This window comes from Micropterus dolomieu, linkage group LG14 (assembly GCF_021292245.1).
Source record: "Micropterus dolomieu isolate WLL.071019.BEF.003 ecotype Adirondacks linkage group LG14, ASM2129224v1, whole genome shotgun sequence".
Taxonomy (NCBI): Eukaryota; Metazoa; Chordata; class Actinopteri; order Centrarchiformes; family Centrarchidae; genus Micropterus; species Micropterus dolomieu.
The window spans coordinates 4,957,615-4,976,598 of NC_060163.1; the positions used below are offsets into that span (position 1 = coordinate 4,957,615).

Sequence of the window (18,984 nt, forward strand, 5' to 3'; positions counted from 1 at the left end):
AGCTCTTACTAGTATTTATTGCTGCTCTTACTAGTATGTATTGTCAGTTGTAGATCTGTTGATGCTTGTATGTTGTTCCTCAAATGTAAGTCGCTTTGGATAAAAGCGTCTGCCAAATGAGTAAATGTACATGGTTAGGTTTAAGCAACAAAATGACTTTGTTTAGGTTTTGGAAAAGATCATGGTTTGGGTTAAAATAACTATGTTACTTACGTGACTTAAATTATGAAAGTTAAATAACGCTTCTTACCTAATATCACTAAAAGGAACCAGTGTTGACTTTTTCTTTCACACACAGGAAACGAGCACAACAAACATCTCCTGGGTGAAAGCCTTTTTTTTGTCCCACCCATTCACACCAACCAGCTCCTTACTCGGAATTTTCGGGACCAGATGAATACCAGTACCATTATCAATATCACAATGAAAAAAAAAATGCTTGGAGGAACATTTCACAATGCCTCTATCAGGTAAGCAATCAGCTAGAGGCACTTCCGCAGATAGTATGGTAGCAACCAAGGACTGAGCTGAAAAAACTCCCCAAAGCTCTCTCCATCACTCCCAGTTGGATTGGATTGGGACAAGGTAGTTTGATAGAAATCATTTAAAAACATTAAATCAAAAGAATGTCAGTCTGTCAGAACAGTGTTGACCTCACAGAGCACCGGTGCATAAGTTTGATTAAGAATAAGGAATTCATCGTACCCCTGATGAAAGTCCAGCCTCAGCAAAAGATGGGACTAACTTGCCCTGGAAAACTGGACGGCTTCCTACAGGCAGCAGCAGCACTAAATAGCTCTGACAAGGGGTCACATTTCTCACTGCATTCAAATCAGAAGGGCTCGAAGGTATGAATATTGCTGGCTGGGCCGTCTCCTCCACAGATTAACTTCATTATTTATGGTTGGCTAATCTAAGCAGTGAAGAAAAGAAAAGGTTGGAGCCAGAGCACACCTGGTGATTTGAGGAAAAGTGGGGGGGGTTTTCTGTCTGTAAAAAGGTAATAAAAAAGGGGAGTTATAGTGTTAACACTTTACATCTTCTTCTGACTACCCCACCTGGGTTGTAGAGGAAAAACAGAATCGCAGTGATCTTAAATCCACCAGTAACCCACTTTTTAGACTGATTTGTTAGATATCAGTAAGGAAAAAGGACAAGTTAAGGGGTTTCTGACAGACGTTAATTGGTTAATGATCAACTGTGTCACTGTACAGAAATTGCTTGATTTACTACCACTCAGATTAAAAAAGAAAAATAAAGTGACAGTGCACACGATATCTGCTGAAGGTCAGTATATCCTGCATACAAAGATCAACAGTGACACATGAATTTGTCATATGCAGACGGCAGTAAAATACAGAGTGACGAGAGCCGCAGTCCAACTCGTCAAGGCGGTTTACGATGTGTTCCATTGAAGCTGTCTGAAGAGTCTGCTAAGGCACTCAGCACCAGTAATGACCTAATCCCGTGGGCAACCCTGGAGCGCTTTCCATAAACATTGGCAACAACGGTGCCGCTCCACACTCTCACACTAAATCCTCTGCCTTCACTCTGAAATGGGACATCCACTCACTTTTGGAAAATGAGAATGAGGAGTAGAAGGTGTGCATACCAAACAGAATTTCCCTTTTTCTTGGCATTTTTGTGGTTTTACTTAGCAAAGATTTGGATGTTGTTGTCTGCTATGAGAACAGACAAATTAGGTAAAAAGATAGGTAACCTTTCATGCAATAACTCAAGCAGTCCTTTCCTCAGAAAAGTGTTAAGGTAAGGCTGGTGTATTCTATATTTTTCTTTAAGCATGGAAGTTCCTTCTTGCCCTTTGAGAACACTTACCAAAATAATCTTAGCTCAAATGGTCCATTAACTAGCTCACAGAGCTATCTCGTAGACATTTGGTCCTGAAGTTGTCATTATGTTACCTGCGTTCCACATTGAGGTCACCTGAGGAGACCTGAGCCATCTCTTTTCACTATATGAAGGCTATCGGATGCTGTTTAAAGGTTCGAAAGGTAGAAAGTGGACCTTTGAGATTAGCTTATTTTACTTTTTGTCACTCATCCCTAAGCCCATTTGTTTGTGCAAAGACGTAAACCTTTTAAAAACTGGTCACAACTGGTCATAAAGTCCAATATATATATATATATATATTCACTCTTCCTTTAGCTCTCTTTTGGTCTCTACCAACTCCTGAGGAAACTATTTGGCTCTTAAACGCTAACTACGGTATTTTTCAACCTATTTCCCCATGTTTTTGTGTCTATATGAGTCTGGTGGCTTTGAAGAGAGCAAAATAGTGACATGGGAATATAGGGTCCAGGTAAAATACCAGAGTTACTCTTTAAGCTTCTACACTATACAAGCTACAATGGCTGGCATTTGGTGGAGGTCAGTTAGTTTATGATGGGTTCATCAGAACTTTTTCACAGAAAACAGCTGCCTGATTTGTCTGGATGCATGTTGATGAGAGGTGAAAGACTAAGCCAAAACAGTAAAGTTGCAGACTGGAAAACTGAACCCGATAAACTGGAAGAAAAGCAGTGGTAGACTAAAACTTTGATCTTTTCCGCAAATCAAATAAAAAGTGCTGCATTTATGGACTGAATACTTCTAAACAATGATGCGGGTTTGTAGTTCTCCCAATAAAACTTGCGGTAACACCTCCTCCCAGCTGAAGGGGATGTGCCACTCAGACAGTCCTCCTTGCTGTAAACCAATCAGTCACACATTTGCCTCCGGCCAGGAAACAGCATGGTGTCTCACAGCACTATGACAGCAGTCTCAGTAAAAAACACACTCTGTACTTGCTCTCTCAATAAAACGATCAGCTGGAAAATGGTCAACACGGCGGTAAAAACCCACAGAGTGAAACGCAGCACTGAAACAAGCTCGAACACAGTGACTGCCATGGTGGCTGCATCTCTCTCCCTCTGCTAGGGTATCATTATCCACTTAATTTCATCCACCCGGGGTTGGTATAATGACCACGTTCAAAATCCCTTATCAAGCAGAAATTCAGAATGAATCACAAATCATGTGAGCTCTAAAGTATCAAGTTAGTGAAACAAAAGAGAAATGGCTTTTTGTAAAGGGGAAAAATGAGAACAAGAGACGGAGAAGCAAAGAGACAGAGCAGCAGACTTACAGCTCGGTATTTAGTGGCCACCTCATTCTTTTCCTTGTTAAGCTGGGTGTTCTGCTCCTCTAGCTCGCGGACCTTGGAAAGGAGTCGGTCACTCTGCTCTATGGCTCTCCTCAGCTCCTCTCTCTCCCTCATCCCTGCCTGCTGTGTAAGAATGTGCTGCAACGACAGACACACGACCTGGAACAGCACTCACGCACACGCATCCAGATACTCACACGTGCACATACAGAAAGGCTGATATTTCAGGCTTCTGGCTGGCTCTCTGACTGAGTTTCCCTCACTTTTGTTCACTTTTGGCCACTCTCTCCTCCATCCACTTATGACACGCGCACAGGCACAAGCACCAACACCCTGTCAAAGAGCTTTGCCCTCTAAAAGACGTTCACATGCATGTATGAATACACACACGTGCCCAATTTCCTCCCCTCTCTCCAGACTGGCCGCCTGCTGGCCTTCTTTCACTAAAACAATATAAAACTTCTCCTTGTGCAGCTGCATTCCTGCTGAGTGGTCTGGAGTCCTAAAGAAAATCTGAGTTGACTGAGTGCAACATCCAGCCTAGCCAGGTGGATGGGAGAGCACCAGTTTAAAAAATACAACATATGGCTCTCTAATATCACTATATCAATAATAATCAATTCATTATGACACCAAGATTACTGGTAACCCAATATCTCGTACTGGATGTGCGGGTAGTAGTGCTTGTCAAAAGGAAAACCACATTTTTAATAAACTCATCCATCAAGTCATCATCCCAAAAGCTGAATGAATCGATTTTTCACAGAGCAACATTAGCATTCATTTGGAGTCATGCTTATCGCTTCTTTGTGGGTTTGCCAACAAGACATCCCCTGTCAGTTTACACATTCTCATTTGATCCATTTTTGACAGCCTCCACTACCGATGGTCTGATTTAACCTGGTCTCACTTCAAAGTCGTCACATATGGACTTTGGGCAAGACCTCTTGCCTTCACTTTTTAACGCACTGGCTACCCCTTCAGCATCATTTTTCAATGCTACAAGCATTGTATAAATTAAATTTACTGTCACATCAAACTGGAGAGATAATACATAATAACTACCCTAATAATACATTATAATAATAATACAATTTAAGTAAACTAAAGGCTGCATTTAAAAAAACTGCCTAATTACTGAAAAAATCTAACAAAAAATGTAGCTTGACGTGATTCAAGCGTGGTCTTAATGAATTCTATTATAAACACTCAACACATCTTAACAAATGAACAGCTTTAATGCCTCCTTTTCTCTTTCATTCCCTCTTATATACCGCTTCATTGCTTTCTCTTGTTCAGTGAGAAACGTGAGCTCTGGCTTGTCCTGCCAGCTGGGATTGTATTTTCAGTTCCCTGAGTTCAGATTTGAGTGGGTACGTTAGCTCAAAAGATATGTGCTTTATCTTGTAGTGGTGCTTCACATTGTCAGTTTTAATAAACGTGACAGTCTCGGATCATATGAGATATTCTGGGTTTGAACTGCCCGTGGGAAGAATGTACATCAGTACATTCTTGATTAAAAGCCCTGTGAAGTCTCTTTGCTCTTTTGTCTCCTCTCTCCCTGTGTTTATCTCACTTGCAATGCTTATCGGAATGCACAGATTTGATTGGCTGAGCAGCATCACATCAGACAATTGGAACACATGCAATTTGTCTTTGAGTTTCCTGGGCTGCTAAACCAGTACAGTAAATGCTAGAAAATCTGTGAGTGTTAAAATAGAAACGCTCCGTCACAAGGTAGTGCTTCACATAAATAAATAATAAACTCTCATGTGAAGTCAATAGTGAACATTGACTTTGACTTTTTAAGTTAACTTACATAACTAACATAGCCAACTTATTTTAACCCAAACCATGATCTTTTCCTAAACCCAACCAAGTAGTTTTGTTGTATAAACCCCACCTAATTTCCTTATAGTTAGCTTGTAGTTATAAAAATAATGCATAATTATTTGTGTAACATGGCACCTTTAAAAGAGGCATTATAACAATGTAAACAGGACCAAGTGGTGGTTTAAAAGTCTATTTAATACAGTTTTTTCTAAAATATATTTTTTAGCATTCCTTGCACTCTGGCAGCCCACAAACAATATGAACTGTGAGATCTGATCACTGCGTGGTACAGAGGCCAAAGATCAACGGTAGAGTTCAGCCAGCAGTGTTTAGCTGATCAGAGGCAGGCAGAAATGTAAAGATGCCTTCTCCCTATAAGCAGCACCTCACCAGTAAACCAGACCACATCAAACGAGACTCTTAGTCCAAACAGATGTCTGTCAACCCCTGACAGACTGAGGTAAACACAATAATGTTCTGTGAACACTGGGACATAAACCAGTCTGGAGTTTAAAGGGGAAATTTACTAACCCCACTAACCCCTAATCCTAACCCCCAAAACAACGGCTAGTGGTTTGTATAAGATAAGGATGAAATATAAACTGATGTAATTTTATATATCATTTAATTATACGTCATAACAAATCATTACAGAAACTCTCTGAGGGGCACTGATACATTCAATAAGTTACTAAGTCTAAGTAATATAAGGTTTTGTGGAATTGTTATGTAACTTTATTAAGTCAGGTAGTCTCAATGAGATCTCTTTTTCAAGATATGTTCGAGAACATGAGACCTTCATAGTCAACAACACAACCAGTTACAAGAAACACCACATAAAGCCAGACAACCAACAATTAAGTAACAAATAGAATTAATAATATCAATTACATAGTCATAAAAACAGCAGGTAATTACTTTTTAAAAGGGGGAATGAAGGAATCTAGCCTGAGGGCAGTTTAAAGTTCATTCCATTTAAAAGGTACAAACTACCTGAAACTAGCTCTTCCGTGATTGGTGTGGGATATCTACGGTTAAGTTATTAGACTGTGTACTGTAAGATTTGAATGAGAGAAGAGCTGTAAGGGTTTGGAAACTGGTGGGGCTTTATAGATGAACATCATCACATGATAATTCCTTCTTTTCAATAGGATAAATCCATCCAGCTTTGTGATACAATGCGTAAAGATGAGTATGAAATGTATCTTTGGTGATAGTATGTATTCTTTACAATACAAGGCCCTCAATCGGTCAGAAACACACAAATGTGATGCATTTTACACAGAAAATAACCTTCTTTGACCTAAATGTGCCATCCAAATCAACTAAAGTGTGTTGCGGGGAGGAATTGTCTATTGCATGCATTTACGCATCATGACATATTCGATCAGTCTTCTTTTAGTTCTCTCCACACCTAACAAGATTCTACAAGTTAATTTGGCGTTACTTTCAAAGAAAAACAAAAAAAAACATAGTTTCTGTCCATGTGAGCAAATTTTCCGAAGTGAGATCTGAAGAAGAGGTTTAGAAGGGAGAGCTGTGTTACAGAAAGACAGGCAGAACACACACACACACACACACACAGAAAAACCTGTTGCTGCTTGAGCGTCGGTATCTGTGCCGTTGGAAAAGAGCCGTCATTAGATCAGCTCTCTGAACCCTGACAGTGAGTTTACCTCGGGAATTAGACAGGGAAATGTGGTATCGTCTTTCTTAAGTGTGCAGCAGTAATTGCTATGTTGTCCAAATAAGATTTAGGACGTGTGTTTTAACCACCATGAGGATCTGCCTGTTGACACACCTGAACTTCCTTTGCCTATAGTCAGTTAAAACACACAATATATTTACCTGTCAGTGCAGGATTTACAGCCGTATTCAACATCAATCTACACGCTGATGCCAGAAAAGCATAGGAAGATAAATGTGACACATCAATGGTTCACCTTTAGCATGATCACAGAGCTCAACCTCTTAAGCCAGCGCTATTGTTGAGAATGCTCACATTAAATGCTGTCTTTGTTGCTGCACATACCCTCTTTGCATGATGAATGTGAGTTACACTTTAATACATTTTTCGTGTTTTGACTTGAAGCCCAGAGGTGTTGTCCGATCAAACCTGTACAGCAAAACAGACACACACGGCACTTCTCCTCCCAGTAAAACAAACTTCCCAACTGTCCGTCTGATTCACGGCTCTGTAAAAAACAGGTCGTACTGAGTTTAAAATATGAAGTTTGTTCCTAGACAATGCAGCAAGAAACCCCCTCTTCTTCTGATTCCTGGCATTCCTGGTCAGTGGAGGTAACTGGGATATTTATTCCATGATCTTTATTTGAACAGCTGTTCACCATTTCAACTCCTATTCACACCTGTTACTGGCTACAGGCTTAAGTCCTTAAATGATGTACCAGTGTACATTATCCCACTTAGTGTTCACAAGACAAAAAGTCCGGATCCTGGTTTAAAGCTTTGTGTTGTAATGTTCAATGTTGATAGACTTGGTGAGGCTCGACCTGTCAACATTCAATAACTCACAAACCAAAACATTCTTTTTAGCAAGCTGCAGATTCTCCACAAAGAGGAGCTGTTCAGTTAGTATGAGAGCAGCCGACAAGCGCCACCTATAGGAAAGGAAAGTACTAGTACTACCAGAGACAATTTAAGGGAAAGCCGGGAACGCCAAAGACGGTGGTTGTATGCACATATTAAGCCAATCGCGTGGTTCCACTGACGTAAGTGCACAGTTGAATTTTGCGACAGTTTTAAATGTTGTGGTGGCAGCGAGGAGCACGTGTGTGTGGTCAGATCAGATGCACGTCCGCCAAAATACTGCATGAAAATGTGTCAGATTTGATGTGCATTAGGCCTACTTGCAGTAAGTGTTAGTTAGTACGGAAGCACATTGCATTCACCAAAGAAAAAAAAAAATAGACACCTTATCTTGTAATTATGAGAAACTGCGTATGTCATAATTAAGAGAAAGTATCTCGTGAGTACAAGTTCAGGATCTCATAATTATCAGAAATGATCTCGTAATGACGAATATTAGTCTGTCAACATTGTAGTAAAACCTTCTATAAAGTCTTATTTACCTTATAGCCTCTGCATTGGAAGTATCAAGCTGGTAACTTACATATCTGCGGCTGTGCAGTTTCTACTGAGCAAAGCAGTGGCCAGTAAGTAGTTTTCTCATAATTACGACATCCTGATCTCGTGACTATGAGATGCTGATCTCCTATTTACGAGATCTTTCCTCATAATTACGAGATAAGGTGTCTAAAAAAATTCTTTGGTGAATAGAATGCGCTTAAATAGGCAAAGTGTGCCTATGATTTAAAATTCTGTTTACTTTGTTTGTGTTTTAGGTTTTACATTTAAAGTTCTGGTCACACAGGCAAGTGTCAGAAAGTGGTGCTAGAAGCTTGGTGACATGCAGTAGACTATTCAGACTGTGTTAATCACACACAATAGCTTTCCAAGCTAGCTGCCTTGCAAACTATAATTAGCTAGGTCGCTAAATGAACAAAAAATGTGTTCAAGAGACAAATTTTTACCATTCTCCTGACATGAGAATGTGCGCTCATTTATTTCATACCTGCCAATGGATTCGCTGTTTGGTTTGTTTCCATTGAAGAGTACTCTGTTTTGAATTTTTTGCATAAAGACTAAAAATGTTTGCTGTTTTAAATTACGGTGTGATCGAGTCAACACACACGGCTGTGGAGCACGAAATGTTAGCTCTAAGATTTTGTAAATATTTCTACATTTCTAGTCATCTATGATTTGGGACAAAGCATAAAGCTTTTGAGTTTATCTGCAGACAAATACAACAGCATATAACCAAGTAATAGAAATAAAAATGATCACTACCCAGTACGTAGCACAACAGTAACAAAAAAGTAGAACTATAGCTCCAAAACATATTTCCTGCAGGTGGCACAATTGAAGATTTAAATAGCAGTCACATAGTGCGTCCCTGTTTCTGTTCAGTTACCGGTCTGCATCTCTACAGAGGAGTGTTTCTACTGTGAAGCAAAACTTCTAATATTATAACGGCTCCCAGGTGAATGGACTGCAGGCTGAAGCCTGGCCTCTGGCTGAACTCTGGATCCAGGTCATGGAGGAAGGCACAGCCAGCCTTTGATCACTGAAGCACCTCACAGTTCACTTACTCTCATGTGGCTGACTGGCTGCAGGTCAGGTACAATAACACCAGCGTTTAAATCATATCAATGACACGATTGTTGTCAGGTAATTACACTAGAGAGATACCTGTAGACATTATAAACGCAGTGGAGGGTTCCGTCCTCTTCAGTGTCAGTTATTGTCCTGATAGGGGTAATAGAAATACTTGACATAGCTGGACTACACTACAAGTAGATTATAGACAACGCTGAGTGTGGTTATGGTGATTAAAACCGACACAAACATAGTATTATCTACAAATGACTGGGATTCCTTTCAATTTAGCACCTTTCAATGTATTATAAGATAAAACACACACAAAGGTTCAAAGTATTTTCTCTGACCCCTTAAAACGTGTAATGATGGCCCACATGCAGCTTCGTCAAAGAAGAAAACCACGCAGCTTGTCATGTCTTTGGTGGCTGACCCAGCTGTATGCATGTGTGTTTGGGTGTGAAAATACAGTGGGAGAAAAGAACAAGAGATCAGACCAGCATCCATCTACTGAAAGAGCCACCATGGTCTGCAGAGGAAAGAAGGTTGTCTATGTCACACAGTCATGTATCATAGATAGATAGATAACACACATGCATGCCATTTACAGCAGTGAGCTAGCTTTTGGCTTGTAACATAGAAAAACTTCTTGTCATGGGCTACATGTGTCCGTAAGCATCATCTTCATGTGGCAAGCTCAGAAGGTCTTTCAGAATAAGGACCTCAAGCTTCACACAAAGAAGTTTACCGGGCAGTAGTCATCAAAACTCTCCTTTACAGCTGTGCCACATGAACTGTATGAAGACGCCATATAAGGACACTTGAGGCCTTTTACACCAGGTGTCTACAGTGTATCCTAGGGATAACTCGGCTTGACCGAGGGTCCCATACTGAAATACTCCGCATAACAAACATCAGTATGGAGGCTATCATCACCCAGCAACAACTTGGTTTGGTCACGTCATCAAGGTGCCAAAAGACCGCTTGAAGTTCTTTCTGGTCAGCTACACCTGGGCTACCGTTAAGCAGGAAGACAGAAAAAGCTCTACAAGGACCAAGTGACAATGGACATTAAAAGGTGCAGCCTGAACCCCTGCCAACTGGAGGACCCTGCCACTAAACACTCCGTCTGGCACCAGCTCTGCCAGCAAGGAGTGCTGAAGCTCGACGAAGACAGAAGCGGACAGCAGAGACAGAAGAGCCTTAAGAGATATGAAGCCAGAACTGCACCTACACCCCAAATTAGTGACTTCACTTGCTCTGTCTACAGACTGTGTAGGTCACAGATTGGGCTTTACAGTCACACACAGACTCACATGTAGGCAGAAGTGTACAATCGTCATTTGACACGATGGACTACCATAACCATCACATAACCATAACGTATCGCAATGTCCGCAAGCTGTGAAAAGTTAGCAAAAAGTGATTTTCCCTTCTCTTTTCTTATTTGAATATTTTTAAGGTATAAGAGGGGAAACTAACTGGTATAGTTACAAAAAGTAAATAAGATTACAGAACCGGCTAAAACATATGCTAAATTTGGGGAGAAGATTTTGGTTTTGTCATGTTTCCCAACCCTAGGAACCCTTAGATCCCCCTTGTGATCCTTTGAGACAACGCCAGGTTGGGACTCACATTTAAATATACTATATTTATATATATACAAAATATAGGTGTTTTTGATACTTCACTGATTTTCAGTGTCCTTAAAATGTTCCATTTTATAGCCAAAACTGACATGAATGCAGTGTTTCTCTCAAAATATCTTAATCTTGTCACTTACTATTTTTTTCAAAACATGGACCAGAACTTCATCAAAGACAATTCTTAAGGATGCCCATATCCCACATAGAGAAATACATCTTATCATGTGACCAAGCTCCATACTTGACACCTGACTCATCTCCATGACAACTGAGCAAATTCCATCTGCTGATGAAGACCAGATGGATGAAGATGTGGCTAAAAGCTCCAGAAAAAGAAAAAGCTAGTAATCAAGGATGAATATCACCTTCAATCTGAAAGTATTTCATAGGACACTGAGTTAATGCAGCTGATGGAAATGTAAAATGAATCCACAATTACATTACTGACAAGGAAAATAAGTGCTTTCATAGCAATGGCTGTATGTGGCAGATATTTATTATTTAAGTTTTTTTTTTCTATTTTACTGCGTATCTGACATCAGATTGGCATGGATGTTGTTATACGGTCATCTGCTGTAGTGCTGTGCCTGCTACAGGCACAGCACTACCCATAATGCCCACACAGTACAGGGACATGCATCCACTGGCTCGGTCTATCTCATTATTCGACTGCTTATAGCACTTTCTCCCAGCGCTGGCACAGCGCTAAAAAGTGTGGAGGTCTGGCTATGCGAGACTACTCTTGATTGTTCAGTATTTCTTGCGGTGAAGTGTCATGTCGGTTGTGAAGAAAAGTTAGTTAGCCTTTTCAACAACAAAAAACCCCAAAACCTCTAAACTTCGCTACATAGCAAGTTATATCTTCTGGAGCGGAGCTTCCAATAAGTCACTGAGCCTGGTCTTTGTTTGCCAAGAAAACTTTCAGCACTCCAAATAAAACTACAACATGTTGTTTTATAGATTTGTGTGTTTAAATTAAACAAACCCATTAAGCTAACCACATGCTGACCATGGTCTTGTTTACCAGACAAACAGGAGAGTTATATGGTCATCTTCTCATCTATTTCTTAGCTTGAAAGGGAATAAGCATATTTCTAATAATATTTAAATATTCCTTTAAACCCCCTGTTAAACTTCAAGGATGTAGTAGTTTTTGAGTTATGTTTTCTGATGTTTATCTGTGTTTGCATTCCTGGTGTGTGGGTGGGTGTGTGCGCACACGTGTAAGAGAGAAAAACAGAGGCTATGACAATGTCAACCCTTTAAAACTGATTTACTAACCACTGAAACTATAGGAATTAAATGGAGAAACCAGAAAATCAGAAAAATCAAACTGGGGAACATGTCTTCCCCAAATGTACAAAATAATCACCTCAAAATTGTAATCCATTAGTACAGGTTCAAGCTTATAGTTTTCTGTGTTTAATTACACTCGACCGGATGGAGGCAGCATTCATTGTACTAAGCGAAGTAGCGGATCACAAAAGAAATGAAAGAAGAAGATACTTTACGCGCTTGTGTATGTGTTTGTTTTGTAAAAGTGCACGCGCACCATCCGGTAAAAACAGACAACAAAAGAGGCAGACAGAATGCAGACTGATGAGATGCGGGTTCGAGGTGAGCACCAAGACATTGCATTACTCAAACAACACTCACATTTTGGCAACATGTCGTGTTTCAGAGTTTGTCCGGGGAAAGAAAAAAAGTTTGTTGAACCACCATACTGCTAGCTGTTGTCTTAAGGTCTCTGTCTCTCTTTGTGTTACTTGTGTCATTAAAATAACCTTAAATAATTTGTAAACCTGTATATTCACACATACACACACACAGCCCCCCCCACACACAGTCTGAGTGAGGATTCCGCCCTTGCTCTGATGCCCCCTGTTGAAAAAGCAGCGCCTCTTTCTAAGAGCTGACGGCGAGGAGGAGCACTGCAACACGCTGGAGAACACAGTGACAGACAGAGAACAGGCGACTGGAGGAGAATGAATCAACCAGGAGGAACATATACAGAGAGAAAGATTAAAGATGGAACTGGAGAAAGACAATGGGTGAGGGACAAAAACACAGAAAAAGAAACAAAAAAAGAAAAAGGCAGTGTCAGAGGAGAGGCAGGGTTCTTACATGTGCCAGTGGTCTGCTGTGCAGGGTGATGGTGGGCCTGTACTGGTGGAAGTCAGTGTGGATCACACACACTTTCTTCTCCATCCTCACAGCTCACAGCTACCCATGCTGTCTTCACCCAAGCGGGCTCTGGGGAGGAAGTGAAGCATGTGCGTGTGTGTGTGCTCTCTTGAGGCTGTGGTAGTGTGTGTGTGTGTGTGTGTGTGAGAGAGAGAGAGGGTGTGTAAGTATGTGTGAAAGTGTGTTACGCCTGCTACCTGACCCTGAGAGGAGCGGGAGGGAGAGAGACAGGGAGGGAGGAAGGGAGGTGACAAGCAAAAAGAAAACACCAACCAGCTTGAACAGCCACCGTCCCCCGTCCCACACACGTGCATACACACACCTCTCCTCCCTCCTGCCTAAAGCCAAACCACCTTCTGACAGCAGAACAACAGTGGGAGACAGACTGCCAGCCTCCAGCAGATGCAACCCCCACCAACACACACACATACACACCTCATCTAAAAAAAAAAGCACATTCCTGGGCAGAGAAATAACACTCAGGCTAATTTGCAACCAAAACATGTCATCTTACACAATTCATAAAAACACAAGTATGTCTATTTGCATGTATATGAAAACTGACAACTACCTTCTATTAGCAGCTAAAGAAGGAAAATAAAAGCTTTTTGCACATTTTGTACTAAAAATAGGACTGCCTTATGTTTCCTTTTTTCAAGTGTACAATATGTAAAAAAAAAATATAAAAAATCACACAAATCACTACCTAATATTCACCACTACCTAATATTCAGTACTTTTTCTTAAGTAAAGAAACTTATACTATAATGCACACATTAAAAATACTGCAACTGGAGCTGCTGATTTGGATCAGCCACCAAACAGGAACAGACTACAACGGACAGTCAGGACTGCAGAGAAAATCTGCCAAGCTGCCCTCCTTTCAGGACATCTCCAGGCTCAGGAAACGGGCAAGAAACATCACTGCAGACCCACCACACCCTGGACACAACCTGTTCCAACATCTTCCCTCTGGTAGGTGCTACTGAGTGCTGCATGACTGCACGCCAAAACAACTAGAACTTTTTTTCCATACGGCGTCACTCTGATAAACACTTAAATATGTCATATAGACTGACAATAAACCAGTAACACTAGCATGGGGTGTGCACAGCCCAGGACCAGAGGCCTCTGCAGCAGGTGATTAAAACCACTCAGAAGATCATTGGTACTTATCTACCGAGCATCAGTGATATCAGTGAGGTGAAGAGAGGTCCCTGCAGAGCCCAAAGGACACTAAAGGACAGTCCCCACCCAGTCACAGCCTGTTCACTCTGCTGCCATCTGGCAAGAGAAGTATCTGCTGTCGTACCCCAGAAATACTCCTAAATTCATCCTCAGCACTGCATCATGAATAAATATTTGTATGTGTGCAACAACAACTTTTATTTCATTATAAATTTTGCCTATACATCGTAGCAAACAAATTACAAGATATATTAATAATTTATAATACTTTTTAACATGTACATATCATCTGAAATCCTGCACTCTGTATTTACTGTATGAATATACAGTATATATATACTGTATATACATGTGTATACAGGCATATCCTTTATATAACCACCTACTTCATGTGCAGCCAAGTGCGTCACTTTGTGTTGAAAAGTGGTGGGGACATAAGGGCTCAGATTAAGGGTGTGATGATACACTGGGATCACAAGACATGATGATGCACGAGAACAAGACGGGAAGATATTTAACACTGAATGCTGAAATTTATGAATTTATTATTTATATTTTTGAACAATGCATATTTGTTTCTTCTATATTTAAATTGCATTGCATGTTTTACTATTGTGCAAATAAACCTTTCTCAAAGCATTTTCATTTGTTAGTTAATACTTTTTGGTGCAAGCTATTTTTCAGGACATTTTTAATGCTTTAAAAAAGTGATAGGGACAACATCATCCATTTCAAAATGTGGTGGGGTCCCCAGTGATTATGTGTGCAGCATATCAATTTATTACTTCTTTCTTTCCACTATTTGTATTGTTTACAATCTACAGAAACACTTGACCTGCACTTGAATGTAGTTCATTACTTTCCTAAATTGCTAAAATGAACAAGTGATAATTTAAAATAAACTGTAAAATACAATACAATAAAAATGAACTAGTTTTCAAAAAGACTAACTGTATACAGCTATGCTAGCCACTCCGCCTGGTTATACTAATGCACAATGGTGCTTTGAGCTAAATGCTAACATCTGCATGCTAACATGCTCTAGAAATGTTCGAACGATAATGTTTAGCAGGTTTAATGTTTACCGCCATTCAGCATTGCTAACATTTGCTAATTTGCACTAAACACTGGTGGGAATGTTGTCAATTTTGCACCAAATTTTGTGCCAATCCATTTAGTAGATATCAAACTATTTTACTGAATAAGTGAAAAGTGTTGAGCCAACTTCATGCCAGCCACGCCATTATCACTTATTATGACTAGAGGTTACGTGACACTTATATCTCCTACAATTGGTTTGGGTGTATTGCTTTCAATCTGTTCTGAGATTTTTTTTGATAGAGATTTTTTTGTGTGTGTACAGTGTGGAAAAAAACCTTTTAAGGGAAACTCCTCATTGTTAGCTACAGCGCATACCAACAATACACAACTTTTTCTGCTGAAGTGGGATGTTACAGATGTATTTGCACAAAAAGACAAAATCTGCTGAGGCAGTATTATGTTAAAGCCTGTAAAATTTTATTATTTATGTGGACTTAGCAGGTCTCAGAAAGGATTTATCAAATTATGAGATGCTCTTAATTCTTAACCCTTCGTTCAGTGCTTTTCATTTCCCTGCTTGTCTGCCAATGTGTCAGTGAGCCATCTGCTCACTAAAGATCCGCTGGCTGCAGGCAGGAGGAAATCATGCACAAAATTATGTTTACTTTGTAACAGAGGGGAAATGACAGCACAGGGTCATTTATCTTGTTTCATCTTGGGGGTATGAATTGAACGGGTCATTTAAGTTTTTAACCAGGCCGGCAGTGGAAAATTTGCAGGCTTTTCTCTGTCAGGGGATCAGATGACAGTCCGGCTTCTGGCTTGTGTTTCGCAAAGCGCCAAGTCGAGCGGATGTCAGCATGTGTGCAGTGCTCAAGAATTTGACCTCGTGCTCATGAAAAAAATGTACTGTATGTCAAAGGCAATTTATTTTTTACCTGTATATACAGTATGAAGTCTCACCCAGCAATGTTGCACCACTGCAGGTCAAGGTTAGATTTCACTTTTGTACAACAGTTACATTAAAGAGCTCAGAAAAAGATATTAATATAAAATCAATCAAAAGCAATATTTAAGGCATTTTCTGTGATTTTAAGATGTTCCTGAACAGATGTGCTTCATCATCTGACATCTAAATGCTCTCACCTTCTATTTAAAGCTGCAATACTCACTTTTTTAGATTAGCAATGGATCAAATAACATTGTAATATCTGTCTAAAATGATAGGAAGTCAATATTAGCCTGTTTTCACTTTGTTGCACTGCCCCTAAGTGGCGAAAATAAATTAATAAAGGGTTAAAACTGCACTGATCAATATGTTTCTATTAACCATCAGTCAAATTACTGTTGTTATGATGTGTTATGTGAAAGGAGTAGCTACTTCGCAGTTGGACTTTATCAGGTGGCCAAAGACGACTCTAATTGAATGCTAATCTTCGTGTCTGCTAAATGTGTAAGCTTCATAAGGTTATAACATGCCAATGTTGTACAGCTCATTCTACAAATCAATTCATTCTTTAAAATTTCATCAGTTAATTCAGAAAAAATGTGGGGGGTTTTGTCCTTCAAATCAAATCATACCTATATCAGATCATTTCATGTGATTTTAGGATCTTTCATTCATGAGCTTTGTCATCGATGACAACTGAACACATTTAAACATCATGAGTGTCTGTACTGCAAGAAAAAGCATTTACTTAAAAGTGACATGGGAAAAGTGGTGACATTTTCCCAGGCTGGCTTTTCCAATCCAACTCTTCCTGAACCCTTTTTCTGAGCACTTGTTTCTGTGAGAGCTTTTCTGATTTGAGAGGAACTGCTCTGTTGCACCCTTAGCGTTCTTGTTGAGCTTATCTTTGGCAGGGATTTACTCCGGCAACTTGCCATGTCTCAGAGAAAGCCATCTACTGTTGTAGGGAGAGGGGTCGTCCCATGCGCCCATAGACAACCACTGACAAAACCACTAGACCATCACCATAACCAAAAAATCCTGTAAACCTCTGACTCTTAGCTAAGGCAGACAGAAAAAAAGAGTGTAACCTTTGTGTTTTTGATAGCTTTGCCAGGACAATTAGGGGATTTAATCTGACCCATCTGCCTTGCTATGGGCTAAATACACAAAACAGTAAAACACAGAGTTGCTCCTGTCAGAACATAAAAGTAAACTTAATTCAGGATCATAAAGTGCAGTGAAAAAATACTTTTCCATGAAGCAGCAAGTATAACCACTGGCTTTTACCTGTTAATTGCAGTAATCCAACTGCCTTCTATCAGAGTGTAATTATAGACTTTGATTTGTTGTGTATCTACCCCCTGCACTAAGAAGTCTGTCTACATAGCTGTCTTTGGGTGCAGATCTGGGATCAGCCAGCTTTTGCCTCTGTAAGAGGAGATGAAGAAGAGAGGAGCTGATTTTGATCTGGAATCAGAGTTACAATCTCTGCTCTCTTTGTCTTGCTCTAGCTTGTTCGTGGCAGGTTGTCTGCTTGTGCATGACACGTGTTTATGGAATCTGATTAATTAAAGGTTTGAGTTGACAGCTGAATCTTGACATAAAGATTACAACTTTGGCACAAAAAAAGAGGGGCCCCCTTGTTATCAGCCATGTACGGGCTTTCTAGTGACATTTCACACATGTTGTGGTCTAAATTCACAAAGGCGTTAAAGGGATCACACTGCACCGTATCAGGCATGGAGGCAGGGCTCTAATAGTTTAGTTTAAAGGATTAGGTTGACATTTTGAGAAACATTCTTATTTTCTGTCTTGCTGGAAATTAGTTGAGAAGCTGAATACCACTCTGTCTGTTAAATATGAAGTCATCAGGACATAATGGATAACTTGAGGGTTCGATACTGTGAATATATTTGTGGTTGGATCCTTTCTAATGTGGATGGAGACGATGCCTTTTTAAGCAGCACTTCACTGTTCTCCACACTTGAACAGCTTCACAAAAACAAAACTTCCCTGTTCAGACTCGCATGTGACTGAACTAACCAATCAGACGCTAGAAGGACTTAGCCTGAGGTAAATGTAAGGAAAGCACGGAGGTACATTCTGTAGATGATTGTAACTGTTTAAAGAGGATTTCAATATGTAAATAATAAATATAAACATAAATATGTGAATAGTTAACTGTGTAATTATTGTAAACATAATTTTAGTAAATTAACTCAAATAACTGCTAAACCTTAGTTTAAGTTTTCCCAGGCCCTTGGTTTATGGCCAAATCACTGCCTAACTGGTGACCTTCCCACCAGCCGCAGCTTTACTTTGTGTTTAGTGCTAATTAGCAACTGTTAGCCTACTAACATATTAATCTAAACATCAGCATGTTAGCATTGCCATTATGAGCATGTTAGCATGCTGACATTAGCATTGACATTAGCATTGACATTTAGCTCAAAGCACAGCTGTGCAGTTTAGCCACACAGAGCTGCCAGCATGGCTGTAGACTTTTTGCTAAACTTCAGTTTTTGCACAAATTAAACAAGATATTAGGTGTTAACTGGAGCGGCTGGAGGATGAAATCTGTTATCTTAATGCAGACCCAGACAAATTGTTGTTCTCTGTTTCTAGTCTTTATGCTAAGCTAAGATAATTCAGTTTTCTCTTTAATATTTACTGGTCAGATATGGTATATATCCTCTCATCTAAGTTTTCGCAAGAAAACAAATAAGTTTATTTCCCAAAATGTTGAATTATTGTATGGAACTGAAATAAAGACATGGCTAAGTGGAATGTGGCAAAAT

The 18,984-nt window shown here is 39.9% G+C and overlaps 1 protein-coding gene across 1 annotated transcript in view; it reads right to left on the bottom strand.

Annotated features, from left to right (window-relative positions):
* Window positions 1–13,029, bottom strand: part of LOC123983452 (myosin-16) — a 59,729-nt gene extending 46,700 nt beyond the window's left edge. The window contains exons 1-2 of the mRNA XM_046069709.1: window positions 12,946–13,029; window positions 3,146–3,301 (exon numbers count right to left, since the gene is read on the bottom strand). Of these exons, the coding sequence (XP_045925665.1) occupies window positions 3,146–3,301; window positions 12,946–13,029 (240 nt within the window). The remainder of the gene's footprint in view (window positions 1–3,145; window positions 3,302–12,945) is intronic.
* Between the last annotated feature and the right edge of the window lie 5,955 nt (window positions 13,030–18,984).